The 23737-nt window shown below is 59.8% G+C and overlaps 2 protein-coding genes across 2 annotated transcripts; both read left to right on the top strand.

The window, feature by feature from the left end:
• Positions 1 to 4723: 4723 nt before the first annotated feature.
• Positions 4724 to 7475, top strand: HRURF (HR upstream open reading frame). Its single transcript, XM_061200673.1, has 2 exons — positions 4724 to 4828; positions 7023 to 7475. Exon 2 carries the CDS (start codon positions 7365 to 7367, stop codon positions 7467 to 7469), a length of 105 nt encoding a protein of 34 aa, XP_061056656.1. The 5' UTR covers positions 4724 to 4828; positions 7023 to 7364; the 3' UTR covers positions 7470 to 7475.
• A 1252-nt stretch (positions 7476 to 8727) lies between these two features.
• Positions 8728 to 22249, top strand: HR (HR lysine demethylase and nuclear receptor corepressor). The gene is made up of 19 exons (XM_061200672.1): positions 8728 to 8793; positions 8923 to 9573; positions 10315 to 11104; positions 12325 to 12475; positions 12554 to 12726; positions 14148 to 14312; positions 15179 to 15268; positions 15447 to 15562; positions 16403 to 16484; positions 16879 to 17042; positions 17193 to 17429; positions 17628 to 17793; positions 17992 to 18061; positions 18235 to 18365; positions 18487 to 18606; positions 18705 to 18820; positions 20698 to 20862; positions 21269 to 21397; positions 21533 to 22249. Exons 1-19 carry the CDS (start codon positions 8767 to 8769, stop codon positions 21593 to 21595), a joined length of 3606 nt encoding a protein of 1201 aa, XP_061056655.1. The 5' UTR covers positions 8728 to 8766; the 3' UTR covers positions 21596 to 22249.
• Positions 22250 to 23737: the final 1488 nt, after the last annotated feature.

Here is a 23737-nt window from a genome sequence, read left to right as displayed (position 1 = left end):
TTGTAGTCCCAGCCCTCACAGCACGTGTTATTAAACAGCCTGCCCCAGGCCAGTCTGGGCCTAGTGCTGAAAGGCCAGACAGACTGCCAGAGGGGCCCAGTGTTCTGGGGCAGATAGCCATTGACAAATTGTTGTGATGCGGCAAGTACTATTATGGAAAGCTCTTGGGGACCTCTGAGAACACGGATGGGAGAGTGGGGTGGGGGGGGGCGGGCAGTCCAGAGTCTAAGAATGCAATCCGGAGGGGATGGGATCAGGCCTTGACGGGAAGTAGAAACCAGTGGGGGCGAAGATGTGGAGGGACCTCAGGCAGCACGATAATCTCATGGGGATTAGCTAAAGCTGTGCGGAAGATTAGGGCTGGGGAGGCCGATTTCCTCCAAGGGCCTACCAGGCCTCTAGGCAGCTCCTGGTGCATCGAGTTCGTAAACACTCAGGTTGACAGTAGGAGCTTTGCACCTCTGCGGAGTGGCCTTGAGAGGGCAGCAGCTGCCAGGGTCTGGGCTGCCCCCAGCTTCCAGGTCAAGGAGGGCGGGGCTTGGAGGCTGGGTAGAGCCTTGCCCTGCTGGGGCCTGTCAGCTAGCTGGCTGGAGGGATGATGCAGAACTCCAGCCCAGCCTCCAAAGGCCCTCCCTGCTGCTCGTGGTCATTCGTCCTCAGCCAGTCCCACCCACGAATCTCCTCTGTTCTGAGACCCAGGCTGTTTGCTGGCTACACTCCATCCCCTACTCTAATCCCTGGGGCAGCCAGTGCCCAGCCCTGGCCTCTCCTGCCCCTGGATGCTGGTCTTACTGTACTGTCCCCGGGCTGCTCCCCTCTCCCACCCACATGCATCCTCTTCTTTCCCGCTTTCGATTAAGTCAAGAGATGGGTGAGAGTGTCGGGTAGGAAGAGGGGAAATGGGGTGGTCACCCGGAGTGACCTGAGGAGTGTGGATTAACTCTGGGTATGGGGATTATCCGGGTTTATTTGGGGGAAGTACTTAATCTGCTGGGTGGCTTAGCTCCTCACGGATTGGTGTTCAATGACTTCCTATTTTGGTGTTCCCTTGCATCATGGGGTTGATTTATCTCTTCATTTATTCATTCAAAAATATTTATTGAGCATCTCCCAGGTACCAGGCATGTTTCGAGAAACTGGGGATGCAAAGTCAAGTGAGAGCTAGCACCTAGAATGTGGCTGCCCCAGCAGGGGCTGCGCTGAGCCCCCGACATATATTAATTTAATCCTCACAACAATCTCATGAGGTACATACTATTATTATAATCTCCATTTCACAAATGGGAAAACAGGCACCGAGAGGGCAAGTAATTTGCCTGAGGTCACACAGCTAGTAAGTGGCAGAGTTGGGCTTGGAAACCAGGCAGTCTGGCTCCAGAGTCAGCGTACTTAACCACTGTGCAGAACTAGAGTAAATGAGAAAGTTTCTTGCCTGGGAGGCAAGGAGAAGGAAACTAGCAGTTATCAAACATTGATTGTGGGGACTTCCCTGGTGGCGCAGTGGTTAAGAATCCGCCTGCCAATGTAGGGGACATGGGTTCGCGCCCTGGTCCAGGAAGATCCCACATGCCGCAGAGCAACTAAGCCCATGCACCACAGCTACTGAACCTGCGCTCTAGAGCCCGTGAGCCACAACTACTGAGCCCACGTGCCACAACTACTGAGCCCATGCGCCACAACTACGGAAGCCCGCGCACCTAGAGACCGTGCTCCGCAACAAGAGAAGCCATTGCAATGAGAAGACTGCACACCGCAACGAAGAGTAGCCCCTGCTCGTCCCAACTAGAAAAAGCCTGTGCGCAGCAACAAAGACCCAACGCAGCCAAAAATAAATAAATAAATTTACAAAAAAACAAAAAGAAACATTGATTGTTTGTCTGACCTTGTGTTGGGCATTTTAAAGAGATGATTTCCTTAAATTCTCCTGTCAAGCCTGTCAGGTCGGGGCTATAGCCATTTTACAGATGGAAGAACTGAGACTTGGAGAGGTGAAGCAACTTGTCCATGATTGTGCTGCCTGTGGGTCAGGGCCCTGTCTCCTGATGCAAGTCTGCCCAGAAGTCGCCTTGGTGGGGGTGGAATGGCAGGATCCACACCCCTGAACCGAGAGAGAAAAACAGAGGAGTGTGTGATAAATGGACAAAATGAAATAAAAACTCAAAGCGGGGAGCAGCTGGGGGAGGCCTGAAGGTGCCGGCTGGTGAGGGAGTTTTCCTGGGAGCTGGGGCTTCACCAGCCCTCATTCCTTGGATGGGGCCTTACAGTGACAGGCAGGCTCACTTGGGCCCCGGGGCTGAATAAGAGATGGTCCCTGATGGCTATCTTAGCCCCAGCCTCCTGGCTAGCCTGGCTGCCCCGCTGCTCCTATTTCTGTCTGCAGAATGCATCACTTTCATTCCAACCTTGGCCTCCAGGCCTTTGCTGCACTGTGTGCATCCCCTGTGCTCCCAATAGTCTTCCATCCAGGCCGTCACGGCCTTCCTTCATGATCTGCTTTCTCCAAGAACCCTCCCCTGACTCCAACCCCTCCTGAGGATCCTGAGGCTCCTGATCTCTGGCCCGCTCACCCTGTCCTGGGCGCACGATGCCGTGGGCTGTGCTCATGTGCCCATCGCCCCCTTCGCTCCCTGACCAACCAGACTCCCCTAGACCCCAATTGCTTCTTGCTCCCCACCTCATCAGTCTGGACTCTCTCATGTCTCCATGCTCTTCTCCTGTCCCCCCAACACTCTGCCCTATTCCTATTTGCCCTCTGAACCCCACTCAGACATCACCTCCTCCAGGAAGCCCTCTGTAACCTTCCCTTTGCACCCTTGGGGTTGATTGCTCATCTAGACCACGCTGTCTCTGTTCTTGCATGGACTTCTATTTTTGCCTTGAGCACATCGTATTTTCCCCCCACTACATTGTGACTTCATAATGAATAGATCTGCGTCTTACTTTTGTATCCTGGCCCGGAGCAAATGGTGGTTTAGACCAAGTGAAATATTGTAGTACGTGGTGAAGTACTTAGTCTCTCATTTCTGAGCTAAGCATCACCCCCTCTGTGACGCTCCCCTGATTTTTCCAGGCTGGGACTGGAAGCACCTTGTTAACGTTTGTTAGCATGCCCGACTCCAATCGTTACCTGCAGTGCGCAGCACAGGGCCTGACACCTAAGGTGCTTCAGGGAATGTTAGCTGGTAAAAGAACATGGACCAAGTGAGCAGAAGCTCCTCGAGGCCGGGGATGACCTTGTACATTCATCTCTGTACCCTGCATCTCCTTGGTGCCCATCACAGAGCCTTGAAAATGCCCAGGTCTCTGTAACACATGTTTGGCGAATGTCTGCTGCAGTTGTTTGGATTCCAAGACATTCTGGGGCCAGAAGGGAAGGGGCAAGGAGAATTCCAAGTTCTGGACAAGCACATGTGATCCCGAGACTGGGGCATTGGGTGTGGGCTGGGCTTCCCTCAGAGCCTGCCCTGTCCCTCTGAGAATCACTGACACATCTGCCCAGCACCATCTCCCTCTGCATGGGGTTACTGGCCCAGCCCATGCCCTCTCTGGCCTGGCCCCTAGGGGAAGGTTAGGCCTTGCTCTGGCCTACCTACGGCCCCCCACCTTCTATTACCCACCAGTATGCCCACTGCTTTCCCAGGCAGAATCACGCCGTGCACTGGTACGGAGATGAAGAGCCTAGGCCAGTCCCCTTGGAAGCACACACCTTTGCTTGGCCCAGGTACCAGCCCTGCTCGATTTGCGCTCACTCTGGCCTCCCCATCCATCTTGCCTGCTTCTGAGGGATGCCCCCATTGCCTCCAAGTTCCCAGGTGCAGGTGGCCCTTCATTCCCAGCCCTCCCTTCTCTCTCCTCCCCACAGCCCAGCTGTCCCTTGGACCTTTCTGGTGGCTCCTCTCTCTCCCTACCTCTTCGGTCCCTCCCGGTCCTGGTCCCCCTTCCCTACCTCTGGCCTCCAGGTGCACTAGCCCCACTGCTGCATTTTTCGCTGCCACTCTGGGCGGCAGCAGCGTGGTTAGCCTCTTGTTTCAACACAGCCCTGGCCCAGGCTGAGTTGGGGCGTCTTGGCTGGCACTGCCCCACCCTTTAAGGGGTTGAAGAGGTGAGCGCTCCGGCTCTCGCCCCCTTGTCCCCCGCCCAGCATCAGGGACTGGGATGCCCTATAGCTGGGTAGGCGCAGAAGCCCCGGCAGGAGGATGAGGCCCGCTGCTTGGGAAATCCCGGGGGCCAGAGCTGGGTTACTAGGCAGAAGGTCCTGAGCCCGGGGCGGAATGAGGTAGCTTTCTCTACCAGGGTGGCTGGATTGCAGGGGAGGGAAGGTTGGGCGGAAGGAGAAGGGGCATTGGTGAGGTGCAGACTGAGAAGAGGAACTAGGTCAGAGATGCGGGTGGGTGGCTGAGAGGGGAGGGGGCAGCTGCCGCGGAGCTTCCTCCTGGCTCCAGAAGCATCTCCACACTTCCCTGCCTCTGCCCCTCTCCCCACGTCCTGGGAGAATTCTCCCCGGTATTCCCCCCTCCCCCATGCCCCCGCCCCAGGCGTTGCCACAAGGGTGGGGGTGGGGTGGGGGGAGGCCAGCCTCAGCTGTCTGAAGGATGGAGGGGCTGGGGAAGTAGGGCTAGGTGCCCAGACGGCCGCGTGTGTGGGAGGGGATGTCCTCAGATGCCCTCCACCCGGCAGTCCCCGCTCTGACGTGTGGGTGCCCCCCCTCTCCCTGCCCGGATTAGTGGCAGCTTGGCCTGACTCTCCGGGGCTCCTTTCCCCGCCCCCGCCTGCTGCCTTCCCCTGGGCAGGGGGCTGCTCCGCCCGAAGGGCACTTGTGCTTGCCCAGGTAAGGGGCTCTGGGGACAGCGTGAGGGCAGCTGGCTCATGAGTGCTGCTGCGCGTGTCAGTGGGAACGTGTGTATCAGTGTGTGTGTGTCAGTGCTCTTGAGGGGTCGTTGCGGGGCCGGAGCGGACCCACGCGTGTCTGGGGGTGCTGGTCAGCTCGCCTCTGTCCACGGATCCGGCATTGTGTCCACACATTGCGTGGCTTTCCTTCTGTTTGTGTCTTTGTGTGGCTCCTCAGCTCTGCTCTGTCCTCAGGCACGGAACAGCCGGCTACAAGGGCTCTGTGGGCCTGTGGCATGGGCTGTGGAGCAGGACGGGGAGCTGGGCGAGGGTGGAAAGGGGTTCCTTCCCCCGCCACCCCAATCCCCCCCACCACCCCCTGGGCATTTTAGGAGCCTGTCCTGAGAGTCCTGGTCTAGTCCAGAGGCAGTGATCTGACAAAGCAGACTTGGCAAAGGGGGTGGGGGGAGGTGTCTGTCCCACTCCCCTGGGGCAGTCCCCATCCCCTCGGGTCCTGGACAGCCCAGGCTCCCACCCTGCCCTGCCCAGCCTCTTCTAGGCCTCAAGCCGCAGGAATCTCCCCCTGGAATCTCCCACAAGTTTTGGCTGCCAGAGGACACAGATGGGGGACTACAGGCACACCCCAGTCCTCCATCCACATCCTGGAGCCAGCCTGGGAGCCGGAGGCTGGGGCTTGGGGCTTGGGGCTTGGGGACTGCAGTCTGGGTTAGATCTTCCAGGATCACTTCCCCTGGCACACTCAGGTCCAGGCCACCCCTCAGGGGAGCTGGGGGAGGAAGGGAGTGTTAATAACTCAGTCATGTAAACAACCCCTACCAGCCTGCCCTGCCACAGAACCGGCCTCTGGGGGAAGGCGAAGGGGCCAGGAGAATCTATGCCAACATGACCTAAGTCTTGCCTGGTGCCGACCCCTTCAGGCCTCCTCTCCTCAGGACCCCTCCTCTTCTCCTCAACTGGTGAAAGGATCCCAGCCTCCCCTCCAGTCTCTTGGGAGGAAGGCTCCCTCCAGGCCCTCATGGCTTCCTGCTCCAGGGATGGTAGTGTGACCTGGGACAAGGCTAGAGGCATCCAAGAGAACGAAGATCCCTTTGATGGAATGGGGGTGGGTGGGGTGGTGCTCTCTCTGTCCCAGGCTGGGTGAAGGCAGGCCAAGGATGGCTTCCACAGGGAGGCAGGGGAGTCGCGGGGTGGGACGTGGGTGCCTGAGGGGAAGGGAAGCGCCCGTTGGGCGTGTGGGTTTCTGTGTGTGTCTGAATCTGTCTGTGTGTGTTTGAATCTGTTTGTGTCTGTGCTCTGGAACCACCCTCGCAGAAGGGCCAGGATGCTTCCTCGGGTGGAGGGTGCCCTGCTTTCCCATTTCCTCTCCTCCTCTCTGCTCCCTCCCAGGAGCCACTCCCATGGGCTCCTCTCCAGGGCTGGGCCTGGAAACACTAGGAGCACAGGATGGGGCAGACCCCCAGAACACGGGGCTGGAGCAGGTGGTGGAGCGCATCTGGTCCCACTTCCTCTCTGGACAATTGGTGAAACTGGGGCCCTTAGACCAGGAACAGACTAGAGCCTAGACCCTTCTAGAACTGCTAAGGCAGGACACTGTGCCCTGGGAGGGGGCTTGTGTCTGGAACGGTGAAGAGCAGCTTGGCCAGATGAGGACCGGGCAGGGCAGACATGGGCCAGCGTGTGTGCCCACGTGCCAGAGCTGGAGAGGATCAGGACCCAGTGGTCCAGCAAGCACGGGGAGGTTGGCGTGGGTCAGAGCGCCCATCACTGACCCGTGAGAACTCGACTGCCCCTGCCAGCTCTGGCACTGACCCCTCCCAGCAGCCCTGCCCCCTGGCACCCCTGGGGGCACCCCACCCCATCGTGGCCTGGTCCGGCCCCTCCCGCCCTTTGCTCCAGTTCCCGGGCTTGGCACCTATACTGGGGGTGCTGCCCGCCTGCCAGGCTCCGAGGCCGGGCCCACGGGAGGGTGGGGCGGCTGGGAAGCTGGCACGCTGCCCCGGGGGAGCCTCTCTCGGCAGGCGCCCGGGTGCTGCGGGGGGGAGGGGGGAACAAAGGGCTCATTCTCCCCGTGCGCAGCCGGTGGCATCGCCGGGGCGTTGGCGGAAGCCCCCGGGGCCCGGGAGGGGGCAGGCCCAGGCGGGGCCGCCGAATCTCGGGCTCCTGTTTCCCCGCAGGGTGCTGGAGGAGGAAACCGGCGGAGCAGCTTCCCCACTCTCAGTTGCGCGTCTGGCGATGGCGATCAGAGGTCCTGCTGCGCTCTCCGCTGGGCACTCCCTCCATTAGCCGCGCCGCGCCGTGCTGCGCCGTAGCTGGTGCCTCTCTCCCGGGTCACGGGATTGGCCCCCCTTCCAGGCACGACCCCCTCCCCCGGCCCCTCGGCCTTTCCCCCCACTCCGCCATCTCCGACCCGGGGCGCGCGTTCCCCCCGGCCCGGCTCCCTCTCTCCCTCCGGGGGCACCCGCTCCCTAGCCCCGGCCCGGCCCTCCCCGCAGCGCAGCACGGAGTCTCGGCGTCCCATGGCGCAACCCACGGCCTCGGCCCAGAAGCTGGTGCGGCCGATCCGCGCCGTGTGCCGCATCCTGCAGATCCCGGAGCCCGACCCCTCCAACCTGCGGCCCTAGAGCGCCCCCGCCGCCCCGGGGGAAAGAGAGCGCCAGCGCGCTGAGCAGAGAGCGGGAGAACGAACGAGTCCTCGCCCGCCGGCCGGGAGGCCCCGGAGCCAGCCCATGGGGAGAGGGCGCCCGGCGTCGGCCACAAAGACCGCCGCCGCTCGCGCCGCGCCCGGCGCGTGAAGCCCAGGTAAAAGCCGAGAGGGGCGCCGGGCGCGCGCCTTCTGGGGACCCCCATAGGAGGGTATTTCTAAGCCGAGCCCGCGCCGCACGCAGGGAATGAGCTCCCCTTGCTCCTCTGGGCTTGGCCACACCTCTGAAAGTTAGGATGTCCGACGGGGCTGGATCGCGTCGGAGCGGTGGCCCCAGAAAACCCAAGCGCCCTGTGTCACGGCTCCCTGGGCTCCCTCCCCTCCTTCCTGGGGCTTCCCCCAGTGGGCCGACGTGGCCGTGCTGGGAGAGCGCTGCGGCTCTCGTGCCACCTGTCATCCTGGTCCTTTGCACGCACGTTCAATTTTCCCTCCTTTGCCTCTCTGTGGGCCCCAGCCCGCTTTCCCCGCCTCCTTCCCTCCCCTCGGCCAGGCTGCAGTTACCAGCGTCCACCGGCCGCCCTAGCACTGCCGGCTGGACTGGGGCATCTTGACCCATCCCGGCTGAGGCCTCTAACTCCCCTCCCCTGTGCCGGCTCACTCCTTCCCTTGGGGGCAGCGGTGGAGATCCCAGCCCCCAGCAGTTGTCCTGGGCTCTGCCTCAGGAGCCAAGAAACTGTACAGCACCTGGAAGAGGCAGACTCGGGGGCTGCCCAGGTGTAGGGAGAGATTCCAGCCAGCAGCCCTGCTCTCCCCCGTGACTCCAGCCTGCCCTGTCTGCACTTCCCACCCAAACAAGCCTAGGTGGGGCTGAGGGCTGGGGGTGGGGAAGCAGCACCCCCAGAACCACAGACTGCAGCGCAGGGAAGAGGCTTCTGAGCCTGCCCATTTCCCAGCCCTATTTTACACAAGGGCACCAGAGGAGTGACGTGACTTGCCCAAGGTCACACAGCAGGTGACTGGATCAGGGCCAGGATCCAACCTTCTTGTCTCCCAGTGCAGTGCCTTCCACGGAGCTCATCTTTTGGGTTCTTGCCCTCTGCCCTTCCCCATGGCTCATGACCAGTTCCAGGCTCGACGAGGCCAGGACATGTCATCCTAGAATCGGCAGTCTCTGCTGAGGGGCCCTGGCCCAGGTGGGCTGTCAAGTTCCAGGCATTCAGGGGAAGGGATGACGTCCCACACTGGAACATCCCACTCAGGCGGGTCCTTCGAGTCTCATGTGGCAGGCAACGTGGAGCCCAGCTGTAGGTTGGCACTTGTCTTACTGGTTTGGGGTGCCTTGGTGCTGCCAGGGCGGTGCCCACTCTGTACCAGGCGGTAGGGTGCTTGAGGCATGTGCCTAAGCAGCTCATGCCTTGGTGGTTATGCTCCAGGGACCCCCTCTGGGAGAGCCCCATGAGGGCAGGAGAGCGATGGAGAGTACGCCCAGCTTCCTGAAGGACAGCCCAGCCTGGGAGAAGACAGCCCCTGAGAATGGCATCGTGGGACCAGAGCCGGATACCCCACCACAAGATGGCCTGAGCCCTGCAGCACTGTGCCTGGGAGAGCCTGCTCCTTTCTGGAGGGGTGTCCTGAGCACCCCAGGCTCCTGGCTCCCCCCTGGCTTCCCCCAGAGCCCCAAGGACACGCTCCCATTGGTGGAGGGCAAAGGTCCCCGGAATGGGGAGAGGAAGGCTAGCTGGTCGGGCAGCAAGGAGGGCCTGCGCTGGAAGGAGGCGATGCTTACCCATCCGCTGGCATTCTGTGGGTCAGCGTGCCCGCCTTGCTACGGCCCACTGATTCCTGAGCATAACGGTGGCCCTCCCAAGAGTGACCCTGTGGCCTTCCGACCCTTGCACTGCCCCTTTCTTCTGGAGACCAAGATCCTTGAGCAAGCTCCCTTCTGGGTGCCCAGCTGCCTGCCACCCTACCTGGTGTCCAGCCTGCCTCCAGAGCGTCCATGTGACTGGCCGCTGACCCCACACCCCTGGGGGTACGCCGGAGTCCAGCCCAAAGTGCCCTCTGCCTTCAGCTTAGGCAGCAAGGTGAGTGTTGGAGCAGAGAGGGTACCTGGGGCTCATGCAGCGGGGCTCAGTGGCCCCTGAGCAACGCTGCCGGGGCCAAACCACTCTGCCCTTCCATTTTGATGAAAAGATAAGGTGGTACCCAGGCAGAGGAGGAGCCTGTCAGCTCAGGCATAGTCCACCCCAAGCAATTCCTCTTCTGAGCAAACCCATTTCATTAGGCCTCACCTGCCTTTGGGCCATTTCAGGAATTGACTCACGCATTGTCCACCCAGAACAAGGCCCTGGGAACTGGGGCCTCAGAATGTGTGGTCTTGTCCTGGGGGGAGGGGTAGACAAGGCCCTGTATCTGGGAGTGGGATGGGCAGGTGGCCCCATGGCCTGTACCTCTGGCACCTCCCCCACAAGTGACTCCCCCCAGGGTCACCTCAGGGATGAGATGTAAAATATTTTAAATCCAGTGTGGTACAGGGCATCACACAATCTGAATAGATCCTGGAGGCCCTTTGACTGTGCCAGGCATTAAGCCTTTAGTTGCTGGGTTATGGGGAGGCCTGAGAAATCCTGGGGAAGGATCTGGGGTAGCCAGGACTGTGGCGGAGGCAGTTAGGGGATCAGTGCCTATTAACCAGTATGTTCTTCAGTATTTTCACAACCCTTAAAGCCACACAGGCTCACACCTGATGGTTGTCAGTTCTGCCCATCCTTTTAAGCAGTGGGAAGCAAAGTCAGCATGAGCTTAATCCCTTCTCCTCTCTTTAGGGTTTTTACCGCAAGGATCCAAGCATTCTCAGGCTGGCAAAGGAGCCACTGGCAACTGTGGAACGTGGGTTGTTGGGCTCAGCGCCTGGTGGGCATCTCCAGAGAACTGGGGAGGTGGAACGCCCTTCACTCCACCAGAGAGATGGAGAGACAGGAGTCGTCAGGCATCAGAATCTTTGCCCCCTTGTCCTGGGGCATCCAGATACTGTTCCCCGGACCCCGTGGCCCACTTGTTCCCCAGGCCTGGTTCATACTCTTGGCAATGTCTGGGCTGTACCGGGAGGCGGGAGCCTTGGGTACCAGCTGGGGCCGTCAGCCACATCAAGGTGCCCCTCTCCTGGGCCTCCTACCACCCAGGTGGACCGTTGCTCATCTCACCCACCAGCTAGAGATGGAGGTCTTGGCCCTTGTGGGAAGTGCCAGGAGGACCTGGAGGGGGGCACCAGTGGGCCGAGTGAATCCAGCGAGGAAGCAAACAAGGCCCCTGGTCCCAGGGCCTGCCCGCCCAGCCATCACACCAAGCTGAAGAAGACATGGCTCACACGACACTCTGAGCAGTTTGGGTGCCCAGACAGCTGCTCTGGGGAGGAGGAAAGCCCAGCGGCCCAGCTGCGGGCCCTCAAGAGGGCAAGCAGCCCCGAGGTCCAGGGAGCAGTGGGCAGCCCAGCTGCCAAGCGCCCGTCCGGCCCTTTCCCGGGCAGTGTGGGGCAGGGGGCCAGAGGTTGGCAGGAGCTGCTGGACTCATCATTTGGGAACAAGGCAGAGGCAGAACAGCATGATGACCACAGAGGTAAGGGGACAGGGGAGGGCCTGCAGGGTGCCCTACTTGGGAGGGTGCAGCCGGGACTGGGGCTTTGCAGGGAGGTGGGATCAGAAGTCCTTAATGAGTGGATCACACCCAGCTGTCCAATTGCCCACCTGGATGGGATAGCTCTCTGGGAATCCTTAGCATGTACAGGCCAGACCCGTCCAGCATGTGGCTCCTATTTTCGTGTGCCTACTCCCGAGCCATGGCGTTTTGGTGACAGTATAATGACCGGATTCAGAGTGTGGACTCCGGAGTCAGAATACCTGGCTCCTGACTTTGCTGATTGGTGCTATGTGACCTTGGGCTGGTTACTTCACCTCTCTGGGCATCAGTTTCTCCATCTATAAAATGGGGATAAAGACAGCACCTACCCCGTAAAGAGTGCTGCAAAGATTAAACAATATCATTCACGTAAACGGCACTTAGCAAGCACTCAATGAACAGTCACTTTTGTGATTACTTGTGCCACAAATCCCCCGTCGGGGGGATTACATCTCCTGAAGGACCCCTTGTCCTGCCTCAGGAACAAACAACTACTCTCTGGGCCAGCTGGATCATGGAAACTCAGTTTGGACTCTGCCAGTGTTAGGACTTGGGCACATCTTGGACCCCTCTGTCAAGCTCTGCCCTTCACGGAGGGTTCTGGCACTGCCGGCCCCAGCCTCGGTTCTTTGGGATCACCTCGGTTTCTTGGCCTCCCAGACTGCTGGGCCTGGATCAGGACTCTTTCTCTGGTCTTGCACCCCTGCACCTGGCATGGGTCTGTCTGTGCTCTTCCAGGCCTCTGCCTGGGCTGGGAAGCTGTAGGCCCCTCCGACTTCTAGGGTTACTGCACCTGTGGCCTGTGTTGAAACTCTCCGGCCTTCTCACCTTCCGTCGCCCTCCGTCCACGTCGGGATTGTCTCTTCACACTGTCACGCAGCCAACGGTATCACTGAGGCTGAGGCAGAGCTAACCCAAGTCTACACCGACTGGATCCTGCGCCCCAGCTGCCCCAAACTTGGCCCGTCAGTCCATGTTAGGGCTCAGCCTTTTTGAAGTTTCCGGCTGCCTGGTTCCCTGGTTCCGAATCAGGCCTCGTAGGCCCGGGCCCAGGGGCAGCGCTGACTCTGTGTGGGGACGGGCTGGGTGCTAAGGCAGGGCCTGGGGTTCACAGAAGCCCAGGAAGCCCAGCCTCCTGACCAGCAGCATTGTCCCCTCAGGACCCCGAGACATCAGGGCCAGACTCCAGGACCCGGGGCTTCAGGATACACCTTGCGCGGCTCCCCCGGCAGGCATGACTCAGTGCCAAAGCTGTGCCCAGGCAGCTGGTGCGGCGGGAGGGCCGGCCTGCCACTCCCAGCCAGTGCCCAGGTGAGCCTGTTGCCCCCGGCTGCCCCCAGCATCCTCCCAGTGGGGCTCCCTGCTCACCTTCCTCTGCCCTACCTCCAGATTGCAGCAGCAGGAGGAAGACGCGGCAGCCAGCTCCGAGGGAGGAGGGTCTGGCCCGGAGGAGGCCGGGCTCAGCATGGGCCTCGCCAAGCACCTGCTAAGTGCTCTGGGAGACCGACTGTGCCACGTGCTGCGGAGGGAGCGGGAGGTCTTGGCCTGGGCCCAGCGGGAAGGTGAGCAGGCCCCACCAGGCATTCAGGACCCCGGGACGGCCCGGTCCTGTGGTCAGTGCTTTCACAAGGAGCATGGGACCTCCCTCCCCCAGCACTGCCTACCAACCAGCTGCCAGCGCGGGAGAGCTCCTGCCCCACTGTGCCCTTATTCCCAGCTCAGGCTCTGTCAACTTGTATTCCAGTTTCTGGCCTGGACGGGGGATGTTGTGAAGGTGTAAAACCTGATCTGGCCCAACCCTCTAAGAGCTTTGGGGAAATGAGACTGAATGCCAAGTGTCTGCAAGAGCACCGGGAGGGAGGCGGGGGGGTGGGGGGGGAGCAGCTCCCTGAAGCTTTGCAAGGGAAGGAAGGCTTCCGGGGATGGCGGGCTGTTGGGCCCTGGGAAGCTGGTAGGATTGGGGCCGAGGTTAGAGATGGGAGGAGCTCGAGGCAATCAGCTAATTCCTCTGGCTCCAGGCTCTCCCTCCTGCATCCCTTCCACGGGGAATGACAAGACACTCCTGCTGTCTTGTCACTCCCTGGATGGAACCCCCTGGTGGCTCCCTCTTGTCCCAGAAAGTCCAGCCCCTTCCCCTTTCACAGCCTGCCCCTGTCCACCCTGCCACTCCCTCCGCCCCGATTCCCACCGCATCACGGTCTGCCCGGCCCTCTTGGCTCACCTGAGCTGGTCCGCCCCCTCAGGCCTCGGCACCCTTTGTTCCCTCTGTCTGGAACGCGCTTCCCTTCCTTTCCTACCTGGTGAATGAAAAGTTACTCATCGCTCAGGGCCGTTTGTGCAGCTGTCCCCACCCTCCTCCTTCCATCCCACTCATACTCTATCACCCACCCCATGATGCCACGAGCATTACCATGTTTATGGGCCCATCTCCCCCCTTGTGATGTGAGTGCTGGGAGTGCAAGTGCCAGGTCCTGACCAGCTCTGAATCCCCAGCACCCAGCCCTGGATGGGACGAGTGTGTGTCGATGAGTATATGAACGTGTGCTCACTGGCAACCTCCCACCTACCAACAAGGGCTTGGTCTGAAACTCTGGGTGAGGGAAGGAGCAGCCTCCCAAGGTTTCCTCTTCTGAGATACAGAGGAATCCCCTGAGGAAACACCACTGTGTTGTGGGCTGGGGGGATGAAGGACTGTTTTGGGAGTCCTGCGGCTCAGGGGGCCCTGGGGCAGGCGCCGGGGAGGTGCAGCCTGCACTGGCCTGGGAGGGTTGGCTGCAGACAGACGGTGCGGCGAGTAGGTTCTTTACGGGGCTGTCGAGTAATCAAGGGTGACTGTAAGGGGGCCTGTCTCCCTTCTGGGGCAGCCCCTCAGTGGAAACTGCTCCTGTGTGTCCATCCCTTCCTGGAGGCCTCCCACATGAGGTCCTCAAAGGGGCCACTGACTTGAGGCCCCTCTGACCCCGTTCTCTCCTGTGGTCAGCAGGCCAGGGGCCAGTCGGGACAGAGGACAACCCAGGCATTCCACGTTGCTGTAGCCGCTGCCACCATGGACTCTTCAACACCCACTGGCGATGCCCCTGCTGCAGCCACCGGCTGTGTGTGGCCTGTGGTCGCATGGCGGGAGCTTGGAGGACCAGGGAGAAAGAAGGTAGGAAAGGAGCTGGGGGCTTCGGAAAGGATGCTCTAGAGTTCATGGCCAGGGACTTCCCTGGCAGTCCAGTGGTTAAGACTGCACTTCCACTGCAGGGGGCACGGGTTCGATACCTGGTTGGGGAACTAAGATCCGGCATGCCACGTGGCGTGGCAAAAAAAAAAAAAAAAAAAGTTCATGGTCATTTCTTGGCTGTGGCTCCCTGAGAAAGTCTCCCTCTGCAGCCTCAGCTACCACTGCTCAATGCCCTTTAGAGCAGACCTTTTTCTTTCCCCAGATGGGCCATGCCCATATCCTTACAAGAAGTCGAGTGCCTACTCTCTATCTCTCACTTTGTTCAGCTTGCACCTTTTTAAACCTTACAACACTGTGAAGTAGGTATTATTGCCTCCGTTTTCCAGATGAGAAAAACTCAGAGAGGTTAAGTGACTTGTGCAAGGTCACACAGCTCGTAAGTGTTGGGCCCAGGATTTAAAGGCAGGTCTTCTGATTCCAAGTCCTGCTCTCTTCATGGTTCTCAGCTTTCTCTCCCTTGGCTCAATTCCGCCACCTCAACACTTGAAATTTCCCAATGTTCCAATAGACATGGCCAAAAAGAATTCCAGGGTCAGAAACCTTTTGGAACACCATATTCTGCATGATTGTCTTGCATCTTGCAACGCACTCAGCATATTAACGGCTCTGCGTTCTGCAAGCAAAGGATCCTATGTCACTAGGGAACTCAGGTTTCCCAGAAAGCCCGTGTTTTGTAGATTCTCAAGGTCCCCGATTTAGATATCTTGCCCTTGCTCTTCTTCCCTGACTTTAACCTGGGTTTATCTTGATTTCCTGACCTGCAGCTTCTCCTTTCCTACCCCCAACAGGCTCTCAGGAACAGTCCATGGAGAAGTGTACCCAGGAGGCTGGGCACAGTGCCTGTTCCCTGATGCTCACCCAGTTTGTCTCCAGCCAGGGTGAGCCCTCTTGGAGCGGTGGGGTGTACAGAGGGCAGGTCCTGGGGGAGACCAGCTTCCTGTTTGGATGTCCTTCAGCCCGATCCCATGCTCTCCTGGTTGGTGAGGCCAAGCAGCATGGAAGTGGCCCCCTGTCTGCAGTCACTGGCAAATTCCATCTCCCCTCTCCCCCTCACAGCTTTGGCAGAATTGAGCACTGCAATGCACCAGGTCTGGGTCAAGTTTGACATCCGGGGGCACTGCCCCTGCCAAGCTGATGCCTGGGTGTGGACCCCTGGGGATGGGGGCCAGCAGGTAAGAAGCAGGGCACGGGACAGGGCACTGGCTGGTGCGCCCCAGGATTAGGCGGTGTGTCTGCAAATTCCTGACTTTGGCAGGGTTTGGTCCTTTTCTTTTGAGGGGAATGAAGAGGGACATGGAAGCTGGTGAAATCAGGCTTCTTCTCTTCTCCTGGGGATGAGGATCCATGGAGTGAGCTCTAGCCTCTGCCCCACCTCCCCCCACCCCGCCCAGCAGAAGTCCTCGCTCTCTGTCTGCCTGGAAGTCCCACCCTCTTTGTGCGCGTTCCAGCATCTTGCTAGAGCTGCTGGAGTCCCGTCTTTCCACTCCCCAGGCGCAGGCTCCTACAGGTGGAGTGTCGGCCCACCTTCTCAGTATTCCCCGCACCTGACACAGAGCAGGTGCTGTGTGCGTTTCACAAAGTTTTTATGAAGTTCATGTTTTTATTATAAAAGTCATTTATTCAAGAAAGGGTTTATCAAATGCCTTTTGTGTGCCAGACACCGTACACATTCCCACTGTGGAAAATTTGGAAAATACAGACAAGAATAAGGAAGAAAACAGCAGTGGCTTACAATACCACCGTTACCATTTTGACATATTTCTTTCCAGTCATTTGCCTATCTATTTATTCCAGCCTCTTCTGAGTATACTTTAGATCGTGCTGTATGCATAAGTCCATGGGCAACTTTTTTCCACTAACGTTGTATCGTATGACATTTCGCTCCTTGTAAACACGATTTTAGGACTTAACAAGAGTCCACTGTTAATACTTGTGGGTTGAATTGGATTGAGATGCATTTGCCATTTTTAAATCTCTGGTTGGATGGGGGGGGTGGCGGCTGGGTTTAACAGAAGGAGCCGACGGAGAAAACTCCCCCAACTCCACAACCTTCCTGCAACAGGGATACCAACAGGACCAAGGACACTAAGGAGGGTGAGCGGCCCCCTGCGCCTTGCTCAGACTGTGCGGGGGAGGCTGGGCCAGGCTGGAATCCCCAGGAAAGATTGGAATGGCTTTAGCCATCCCCCCAGCCCCCCCGTCACCATCTCTCTTCTCAAGTCATTCCAAAGAAAATAAATCTAAATAAAATCTAGGACAAGCCTCCTAACCCCTCTCCAGCCAGACCCCTGTTCTGAGCCCCTCCTTTGGAGAGGTCCTAGACACACTGGCAGGAAAGCTGGTGGGAGGCAAGTGCATCTAGACCAGAGATGAGATGGGCAGTGCCAGTGAGGACAGAGCAGATTCCGCCGGGAGAGGAGGGAAGGGCACATGGGCAATGGAGCCTCGAGAGAAAGGTGAAGCCCCGCACCGCCCTCCTTCCTAACAGAGACCCCAGACTCCAGAGAGACCCCGGCAGAGGACCGTGCTGGCCAAGGGCCCCTGCCTTGTCCCTCTCTCTGTGAACTGCTGGCCTCCACTGCTGTCAAGCTCTGCTTGGGGCACGAACGGATACACATGGCCTTCGCCCCTGTCACTCCGGCCCTGCCCAGCGTGAGCGAGGGCACGAAGGGAGGGCTGGGGGCCTGGGGCCGAAACCGGGCTGGCCTTCCCTGCAGGGTCAGGCGGGTACTGGGCTGGCCTTCCCTGTAGGGTCAGGCAGGTCCTGAGCACGCCTGCCTCTCCGCCCCTCCCTCCCCGCAGGACGACCGCATCACTAACATCCTGGACAGCATCATCGCGCAGGTAGTGGAACGGAAGATTCAGGAGAGAGCCCTGGGGCCGGGGCTGCGGGCCGGGCCGGGCCTGCGCAAAGGCCTGGGCCTGCCCCTCTCACCGGTGCGGCCCCGGCTGCCTCCCCCTGGGGCTTTGCTGTGGCTGCAGGAGCCCAGGCCTCGGCGAGGCTTCCACCTCTTCCAGGAGCACTGGCGGCAGGGCCAGGTGAGGCTCCCAGCTCTCACAGCCTCGCCTACCCTCAGGGCCTTGATCCCGAGGCCCAGGCAGACCTGGTCCGTCACTGGGAGGGAACAACAGGGCCTGTCCCCACGCCGTTCTGGTGCCCCTACAACATGCCCCGGCCTGGCCATGTTGGGTACCCCATCCATTCTCCCCGTGTCCCCCTTTCTTTCCCCACTACAGCCTGTGTTGGTGTCAGGGATTCAGGGGACATTGCAAGGCCACCTGTGGGGGACAGAAGCTCTAGGGGCGCTTGGAGGCCAGGTGCAGGAACTGACCCCCCTCAGACCTCCCCAGCCCGCAAGCCTGGGCAGCACAACGTTCTGGGAGGGATTCTCCCGGCCTGAGAGTGAGTATCCCTGATGTGGGGTAGAGGAGCTGGGAGCCCCTATGATGCTGGGGGGCATCGAAGTCCCAGAGTGACCCTGGGGGCAGCTGGAAGCAGAGCCCAGCGCAGAAACTGGACTCTGTTGCTGCCACGGGAGCAGGGCCTCTGGGCCAAGGAGGTTCCTCCCTGGGCCAATGGCCTTTCTGTCTCTTCCCCTAGTTCGCCCAAAGTCAGATGAGGGCTCGGTCTTCCTGCTGCACAGAGCTCTGGGGGACGAGGACACCAGCAGGTGTGTGGTGCCATAGGGCTGTCCGGCCGGGCCTCCCTGCCTCTCCTCCTTGGCCCTGTGATGCTCAGTGCTCTGTGCTTGCCTCGGGAAGTTACTCTAGCTTTGGGGGCTTTGACGGGGTCTCTGGTGCCTGGATTGAGCCTGCTGGGCGTGACACCCCCCCACACACACAGGGTGGAGAGCCTGGCTGCCAGCCTGCCACTCCCAGAGTACTGTGCCCGCCATGGGAAGCTCAACCTGGCCTCCTACCTCCCTTGGGGCTCTGTCCTGCGTCCACTGGAGCCCCAGCTGTGGGCGGCCTATGGTGAGTGTCCACTCCATTCCTGCCCAGTCCCTACCCCCTTCCTGTCATCTCCAAGAACACATGCGTCAGTGCCAAGGTCCGGGGGCCCATTCCCAAGTGTGTTTTCTCTACCTCCATACAGGTGTGAGCCCACAGTGTGGGCACCTGGGGACCAAGAATCTCTGTGTGGAGGTGACCGACCTGGTCAGTGTCCTGGTACGCGCTGAAGCCCCACTGCCTGCCTGGCACTGGACACAGAAAGGTGCGTCCTTGGCCGGAAGCAAGGGTTGGCGCAAGCTGCAGATGCGAGGTGCTGTCTCTGCTGGCCCTGGGCCCTCCTGAGCCGTCTTTCTCCCCCAGATTTCCTCTCAGCCCTGGACGGGGAGGGGCTCTGGTCTCCGGGCAGCCAGGTCAGCACCGTGTGGCACGTGTTCCGGGCACAGGACGCCCAGCGCATCCGCCGCTTTCTCCAGATGGTGAGGAGGGAGCCGGGAGCTCTCCCCTTCCCCTTCCAGCCCCAGAAGCTCTCCCTCTGTGTGTGTGCCCCGTGTGCTCGCTCCCTTGCCTCAGGTGAGCTGGACTCCACTGGTGCAGAGAAGGCAGACTGGGCCCTCCTGAGAGGTGTGCAGTGGGGCGCACAGAAAGTGGGGGACCTAGTGATGAAATGAAGCAAGAGCTGCCACAGGCTGGGCACTGTGCTCAGGGCCTTGGGTACATTCTCTCTGTTAATTGTCACGACCACCCCGTGTGGTAGGTACTGTTGCTTTCCCATTTTGCAGGTGAGAACACTGAGGCTGAGTGGTAAAGCTGGGACCCGAGCTTGTGGCTGTTCCCAGCCCGGGTCGCTACACTGTGCTCCCCCTGGGGACAGGCAGCCTCCCTGCTGCAGGCTCCAGGTGGGGGCTGGCCGAAGGGCAACAGGAAGCTCACCTGAGAATCCGTCCCACTGCTCCCCTCTCGGAAATCTGCACCTTATGAGGAGGTGCCCTTTGAGGTGCTAGCAAGGAAGGGCTAAGGGGGGGCAGCGTGGTAGGTGGAGAGAGACACGGGGCCAGGAGAGGGGGCAGGGAAGGAGAAGAGGAGGGGGTGAGCAGGAGGTGGGGGAGGCCCTGTGGTTCCAAAGTCCAGCTGAGCCCTGACTGTCCTGGGGAAAGGATGCCCACCAAGTGTCACCCCTGCTCAGGCACATGCACACACACGGACGTGCAGGTGTCAACGTGGCTGTCCACTGCCACCCTCCTGCCCACAGGAGATGCACACACACGGATGGACTCACGCAGGTGCTAGAACACGCAGAGGGGAGCAGACAGCAGCACGCCTTCATGCATAGATGGCCTTCTCTGATCTGGGTGTGGCCGGCTGTGGGCAGTCCCGCATAGCCAAACCCGATAATTCACCGGGAAGGTCTGAGGGGCATATTCTCACTGGGTGGCCTGGGAAACACTGCTCTAGTTCCAGGTTGGACTTCCTTGGCACCTGCCTGGGGTTACCCCAGGGTCCAACCTGACTCACCAGCCTCCCCTTTTCCCATGGCCTGGTCTTGGAGGCCTGAGCCCTAAGCCCAGGAGTAATTGCTAAAGTTCTAGCTGAAGGGCTGGATGGAGCTGGTGGGCAGCTGAAGCACGATGCTGGGTTCACCTCTGCAGGTGTTCCTTGGGCCCTGGCCTCCACGAGTTCCCATCTACCCAAGGAGCTCCCCGCTCTGGTTGGGCTGGTGAAGGCCCCCCAAAGCTGTGTCTGCTTCAGAGGCCTCAGCCTGGACAGGCAAGCCGGTCGGTCCATCCACTGGGGAGTCAGAACTTCCGTGTGGCTGTGCCTTTTCAGGATCTGGGATCTTAGAAGAATCTGACGCATGCTTTGGATTGTCTCCCCAGGGACATACAGCTGTCTGCTCACCTACAGCTTAGCACACAGTTCAGGATCTTCACAGGGCTCCACAATTAAGAGCTCCTGGTGTAGACAGTTTATAAGTTGAGGTTATGCAGGACGTCTTCCTGGGTTTTGGAGAAAGGGGTACCTTTGAAGGAGGGAGCAGAGGGCCCAGGGCCAGGGCCACAGAGGCTATTCAAGGCATCTAGCTCCAGGAAAAGCGGGGATTTAGACCTCCAGCCTCAGAGCCCTTAATCCTTTCCTCTCAGCTCCTTCCAGCCAAATCTCTATTCTGCCAACGTGAGCGACCCCAGCCCTTCACCATCCTGCTCCTTTCTCCCCCACCCCTGTGTCCTCCCCCTGCCCTTCAAGACTTGACCCCTGCAGCTCTTTCCTTTGCCTCTGGCCTTTGGGCAGCCCATGCCCCATCTTCCTGCAGCCCCGCCCTAGCCTCCCGCCTTGCTCATTCCTCCTTTTCTTTGAGGTGTGCCCGGCCGGGGCGGGAAACTTGGAGCCTGGCACCCTGGGCAGCTGCTACCTGGACGCAGGGCTGCGGCGGCGCCTGCGGGAGGAGTGGGGTGTGAGCTGCTGGACTCTGCTGCAGGCCCCCGGAGAGGCCGTGCTGGTGCCCGCGGGGGCTCCCCACCAGGTGCTTCCCCGGCGCGTGCAGGCGGGGGCTCTGCAGAGAGCTCAGAATATCGGAAGCATTCCCCAGCCTGGTCTACCCTCGTCCCTCTCAGTTCCCCTCTGGAGCTAGGCAGAGCAGGAAGTCACGCCTCCACTGCAGGGAAGAGGAGAAGCCTAGTGGTCTTGAAGTCATCAAGCCAACTGGGCTTTGTGTCCTTGGGTGCCCGCTCTGCTTGTGCCGTCTCTGGCATCCCCTTGGCCTGGTTTTGGCCACGCCCTTTGGGGGTGGCTGGTGCTGGACCCAGGGCCTCTGCTCTCTGAGAGCTGGGTGGGGGTCATTTGGGGAAGCAGACCTCAGGAACCAGTGGGGCAGGGTGCGTCATCCTGAGTCCGCACTGACCCTCCTGCCCGCCCCCTCCCTGGCACAGGTGCAGGGGCTGGTCAGCACAGTGAGTGTCACTCAGCACTTCCTGTCCCCCGAGACCGCTGCCCTCTCTGCTCAGCTCTGCCACCAGGGGCCCAGCCTGCCCCCTGACTGCCGCCTGCTTTATGCCCAGGTGAGTGTGACACTGGCCGGGAGCCTGGGTGTGCTGCCCAATTCCCCCCACAGCACAGCTGCGCCCAGGGAGGGTGTTCGCGGCAGGGTAGAGCCCAGGGCGCGACTGTAAACTCCTTGTCTTCTTTTCTCCTAGATGGACTGGGCTGTGTTCCAAGCAGTGAAGTTGGCTGTGGGGACATTGCAAGAGGCTAAATAGGGGGATCCCAGGTGTCTGGGGTAGGGGTTGGGAGCAGGCAGACCAGTGCTCAGCCCAGGCACAGCTTCAGCAGAGAATGGCACCGGGGAACTTGGGGACTTCTGCTCGATCCCGCAAGCACCACTCTGGGCACAAGCAGGGCACCCCGTTCCCTGCCCCTGACCTGGGCCCTAAGGCCGACAACCACAGTGCCACTGAAGCTCGCACCTGCCCTTTGCAGGCTGGCACTTGCTCCGCCCTGAGCTCCTCTCCATGGTACCAGACTCACACTGGGGGTGACCGTCTCCCTCCAACCCCTGCCCGCCAACCCAGGAGACGAAGAGCCCTTCCTTGGGGGACCTCGGAAATCATTCTGGCTTAAGCAACACCTGCTGCTGCTGCTTCATCTCCTGCTGTCTCACCTGTGCCCGAGCTCTGCTTATACCACCCACATCCTCCTGGGCTCCCGGGCGGCCCTTTGCACTGCAGGCGTGCTGGACAAGGGCCACCGACATCCTGCCCTCTTGCCAGAGAGCTGTGAAGTGTGGGGAGGGGGCAGCATCAGGCCACTACCCAGGCTTGGCTGGAGGGGTTGATATGGGCGAGGCCCCATCCCTGCACCCTCCTCTCGCCTCCTTCCTTCTTGATTTCCATTAAAGGCTGTTGTTTTGTGAATGCTGCAGTGTGGTTGGCCCTGCTCCTGCAGGCCACATGGACTGGGGAGGGAGGGGACACATGGAAATGGAGTAGGGTGGGAGGGGGCTGAGGCTGTGGTGACGGGGACCTCAAACACCCCTGCCTGTTCGTCTTAGGGTGGGGGGCAGGGTCCCTCCCTCCCACAGAGAAGCAGGTGGAGCCTTCCAAGGGGGCTGCCCTTGAGGGTACTCCTGACAGCGACAGCGGGCAAGGCAGAGGTCCGGGCCACAGCAGCAAGGCCATCTCCCTGTGTGGCACCAGAGATTCTGGAACCCTCACCCTCCCTACGAACTCCAGGCTACCCCATCTCTCCTGTCTGACCTGACCTGGAGCTCCGGGAGTCTGGCCCGGGAGAGCCCCTGCCCAGCCTTCTGCCCTTGGTGCCCATGGCCAGCCCCATGCCCACTGGCCGGTCGCCTGAGACAGCTGACGGCCCCTCCCTCCCCCTCCCCCACCCTCTGGTGTGGCTCCACCCACTCCCCTGCCCTTGTACATCTCACCACAACATCCTCTGACTCGTGTTACAGTTGTTCCTGCAGTGGTTCAGGGAATGTTTTTTTATGAAGTAAAATTTTTTATTATAAATTTAATATACTTTCAGAACATTTAGAAAATAAGTAAAAGAAACCTGTAGATCCACCTCCACTCACCTCCAATCCAACCACTATTAGTCTTTTGGTGTATTTCCTTTAGTCTTTTCTCCAGGGATCTGTTTTACACATGGTTGAATTGGGGTGCTTTGTGCTGAGTTTCCTTTTTTTTTTTTTTAATTTATTTATTATTTAATTTATTTATTTTTGGCTGTGTTGGGTCTTGGTTGCTGCATGCAGGCTTTCTCTAGTTGCAGAGAGTGGGGGCTACTCTTCGTTGCGGTGCGCGGGCTTCTCATCGCGGTGGCTTCTCTTGTTGCGGCGCATGGGCTCTAGAGCGCAGGCTTCAGTAGTTGTGGAGCACGGGCTTAGTTGCTCCGCGGCATGGGGGATCTTTACAGACCACGGCTCGAACCCATGTCTCCTGCACTGGCAGGCGGATTCTTAACCACTGGGCCACCAGGGAAGCCATGCTGGGTTTCCTTCTGTGAAAATGTATTGTGATCATTTCCTGGGTTGCTATCTAACCCTTATTTATTTTATTTTATTATTATTTTTTAAAATTTATTTATTTATTTATCTTTGGCTGCGTTGGGTCTTCGTTGCTGCACGCGAACTTTCTCTAGATGCAGCGAGCGGGGGCTACTCTGTTGCGCTGCACCGGCTTCTCATTGCCGTGGCTTCTCTTGTTGCAGAGCATGGGCTCTAGGGCACGTGGGCTTCAGTCGTTGTGGCTCGCGGGCTCTAGAGCGCAGGCTCAGTAGTCGTGGCGCACAGGCTTAGTTGCTTCGCGGCATGTGGGATCTTCCCGGACCAGGGCTCGAACCCGTGTCCCCTTCATTGGCAGGCGGATTCTCAACCACTGTGCCACCAGGGA

The sequence above is a fragment of the Eubalaena glacialis genome, chromosome 9, assembly GCF_028564815.1.
Source record: "Eubalaena glacialis isolate mEubGla1 chromosome 9, mEubGla1.1.hap2.+ XY, whole genome shotgun sequence".
NCBI lineage: Eukaryota > Metazoa > Chordata > Mammalia > Artiodactyla > Balaenidae > Eubalaena > Eubalaena glacialis.
This window is presented reverse-complemented; position numbering and strand designations above follow the sequence as displayed.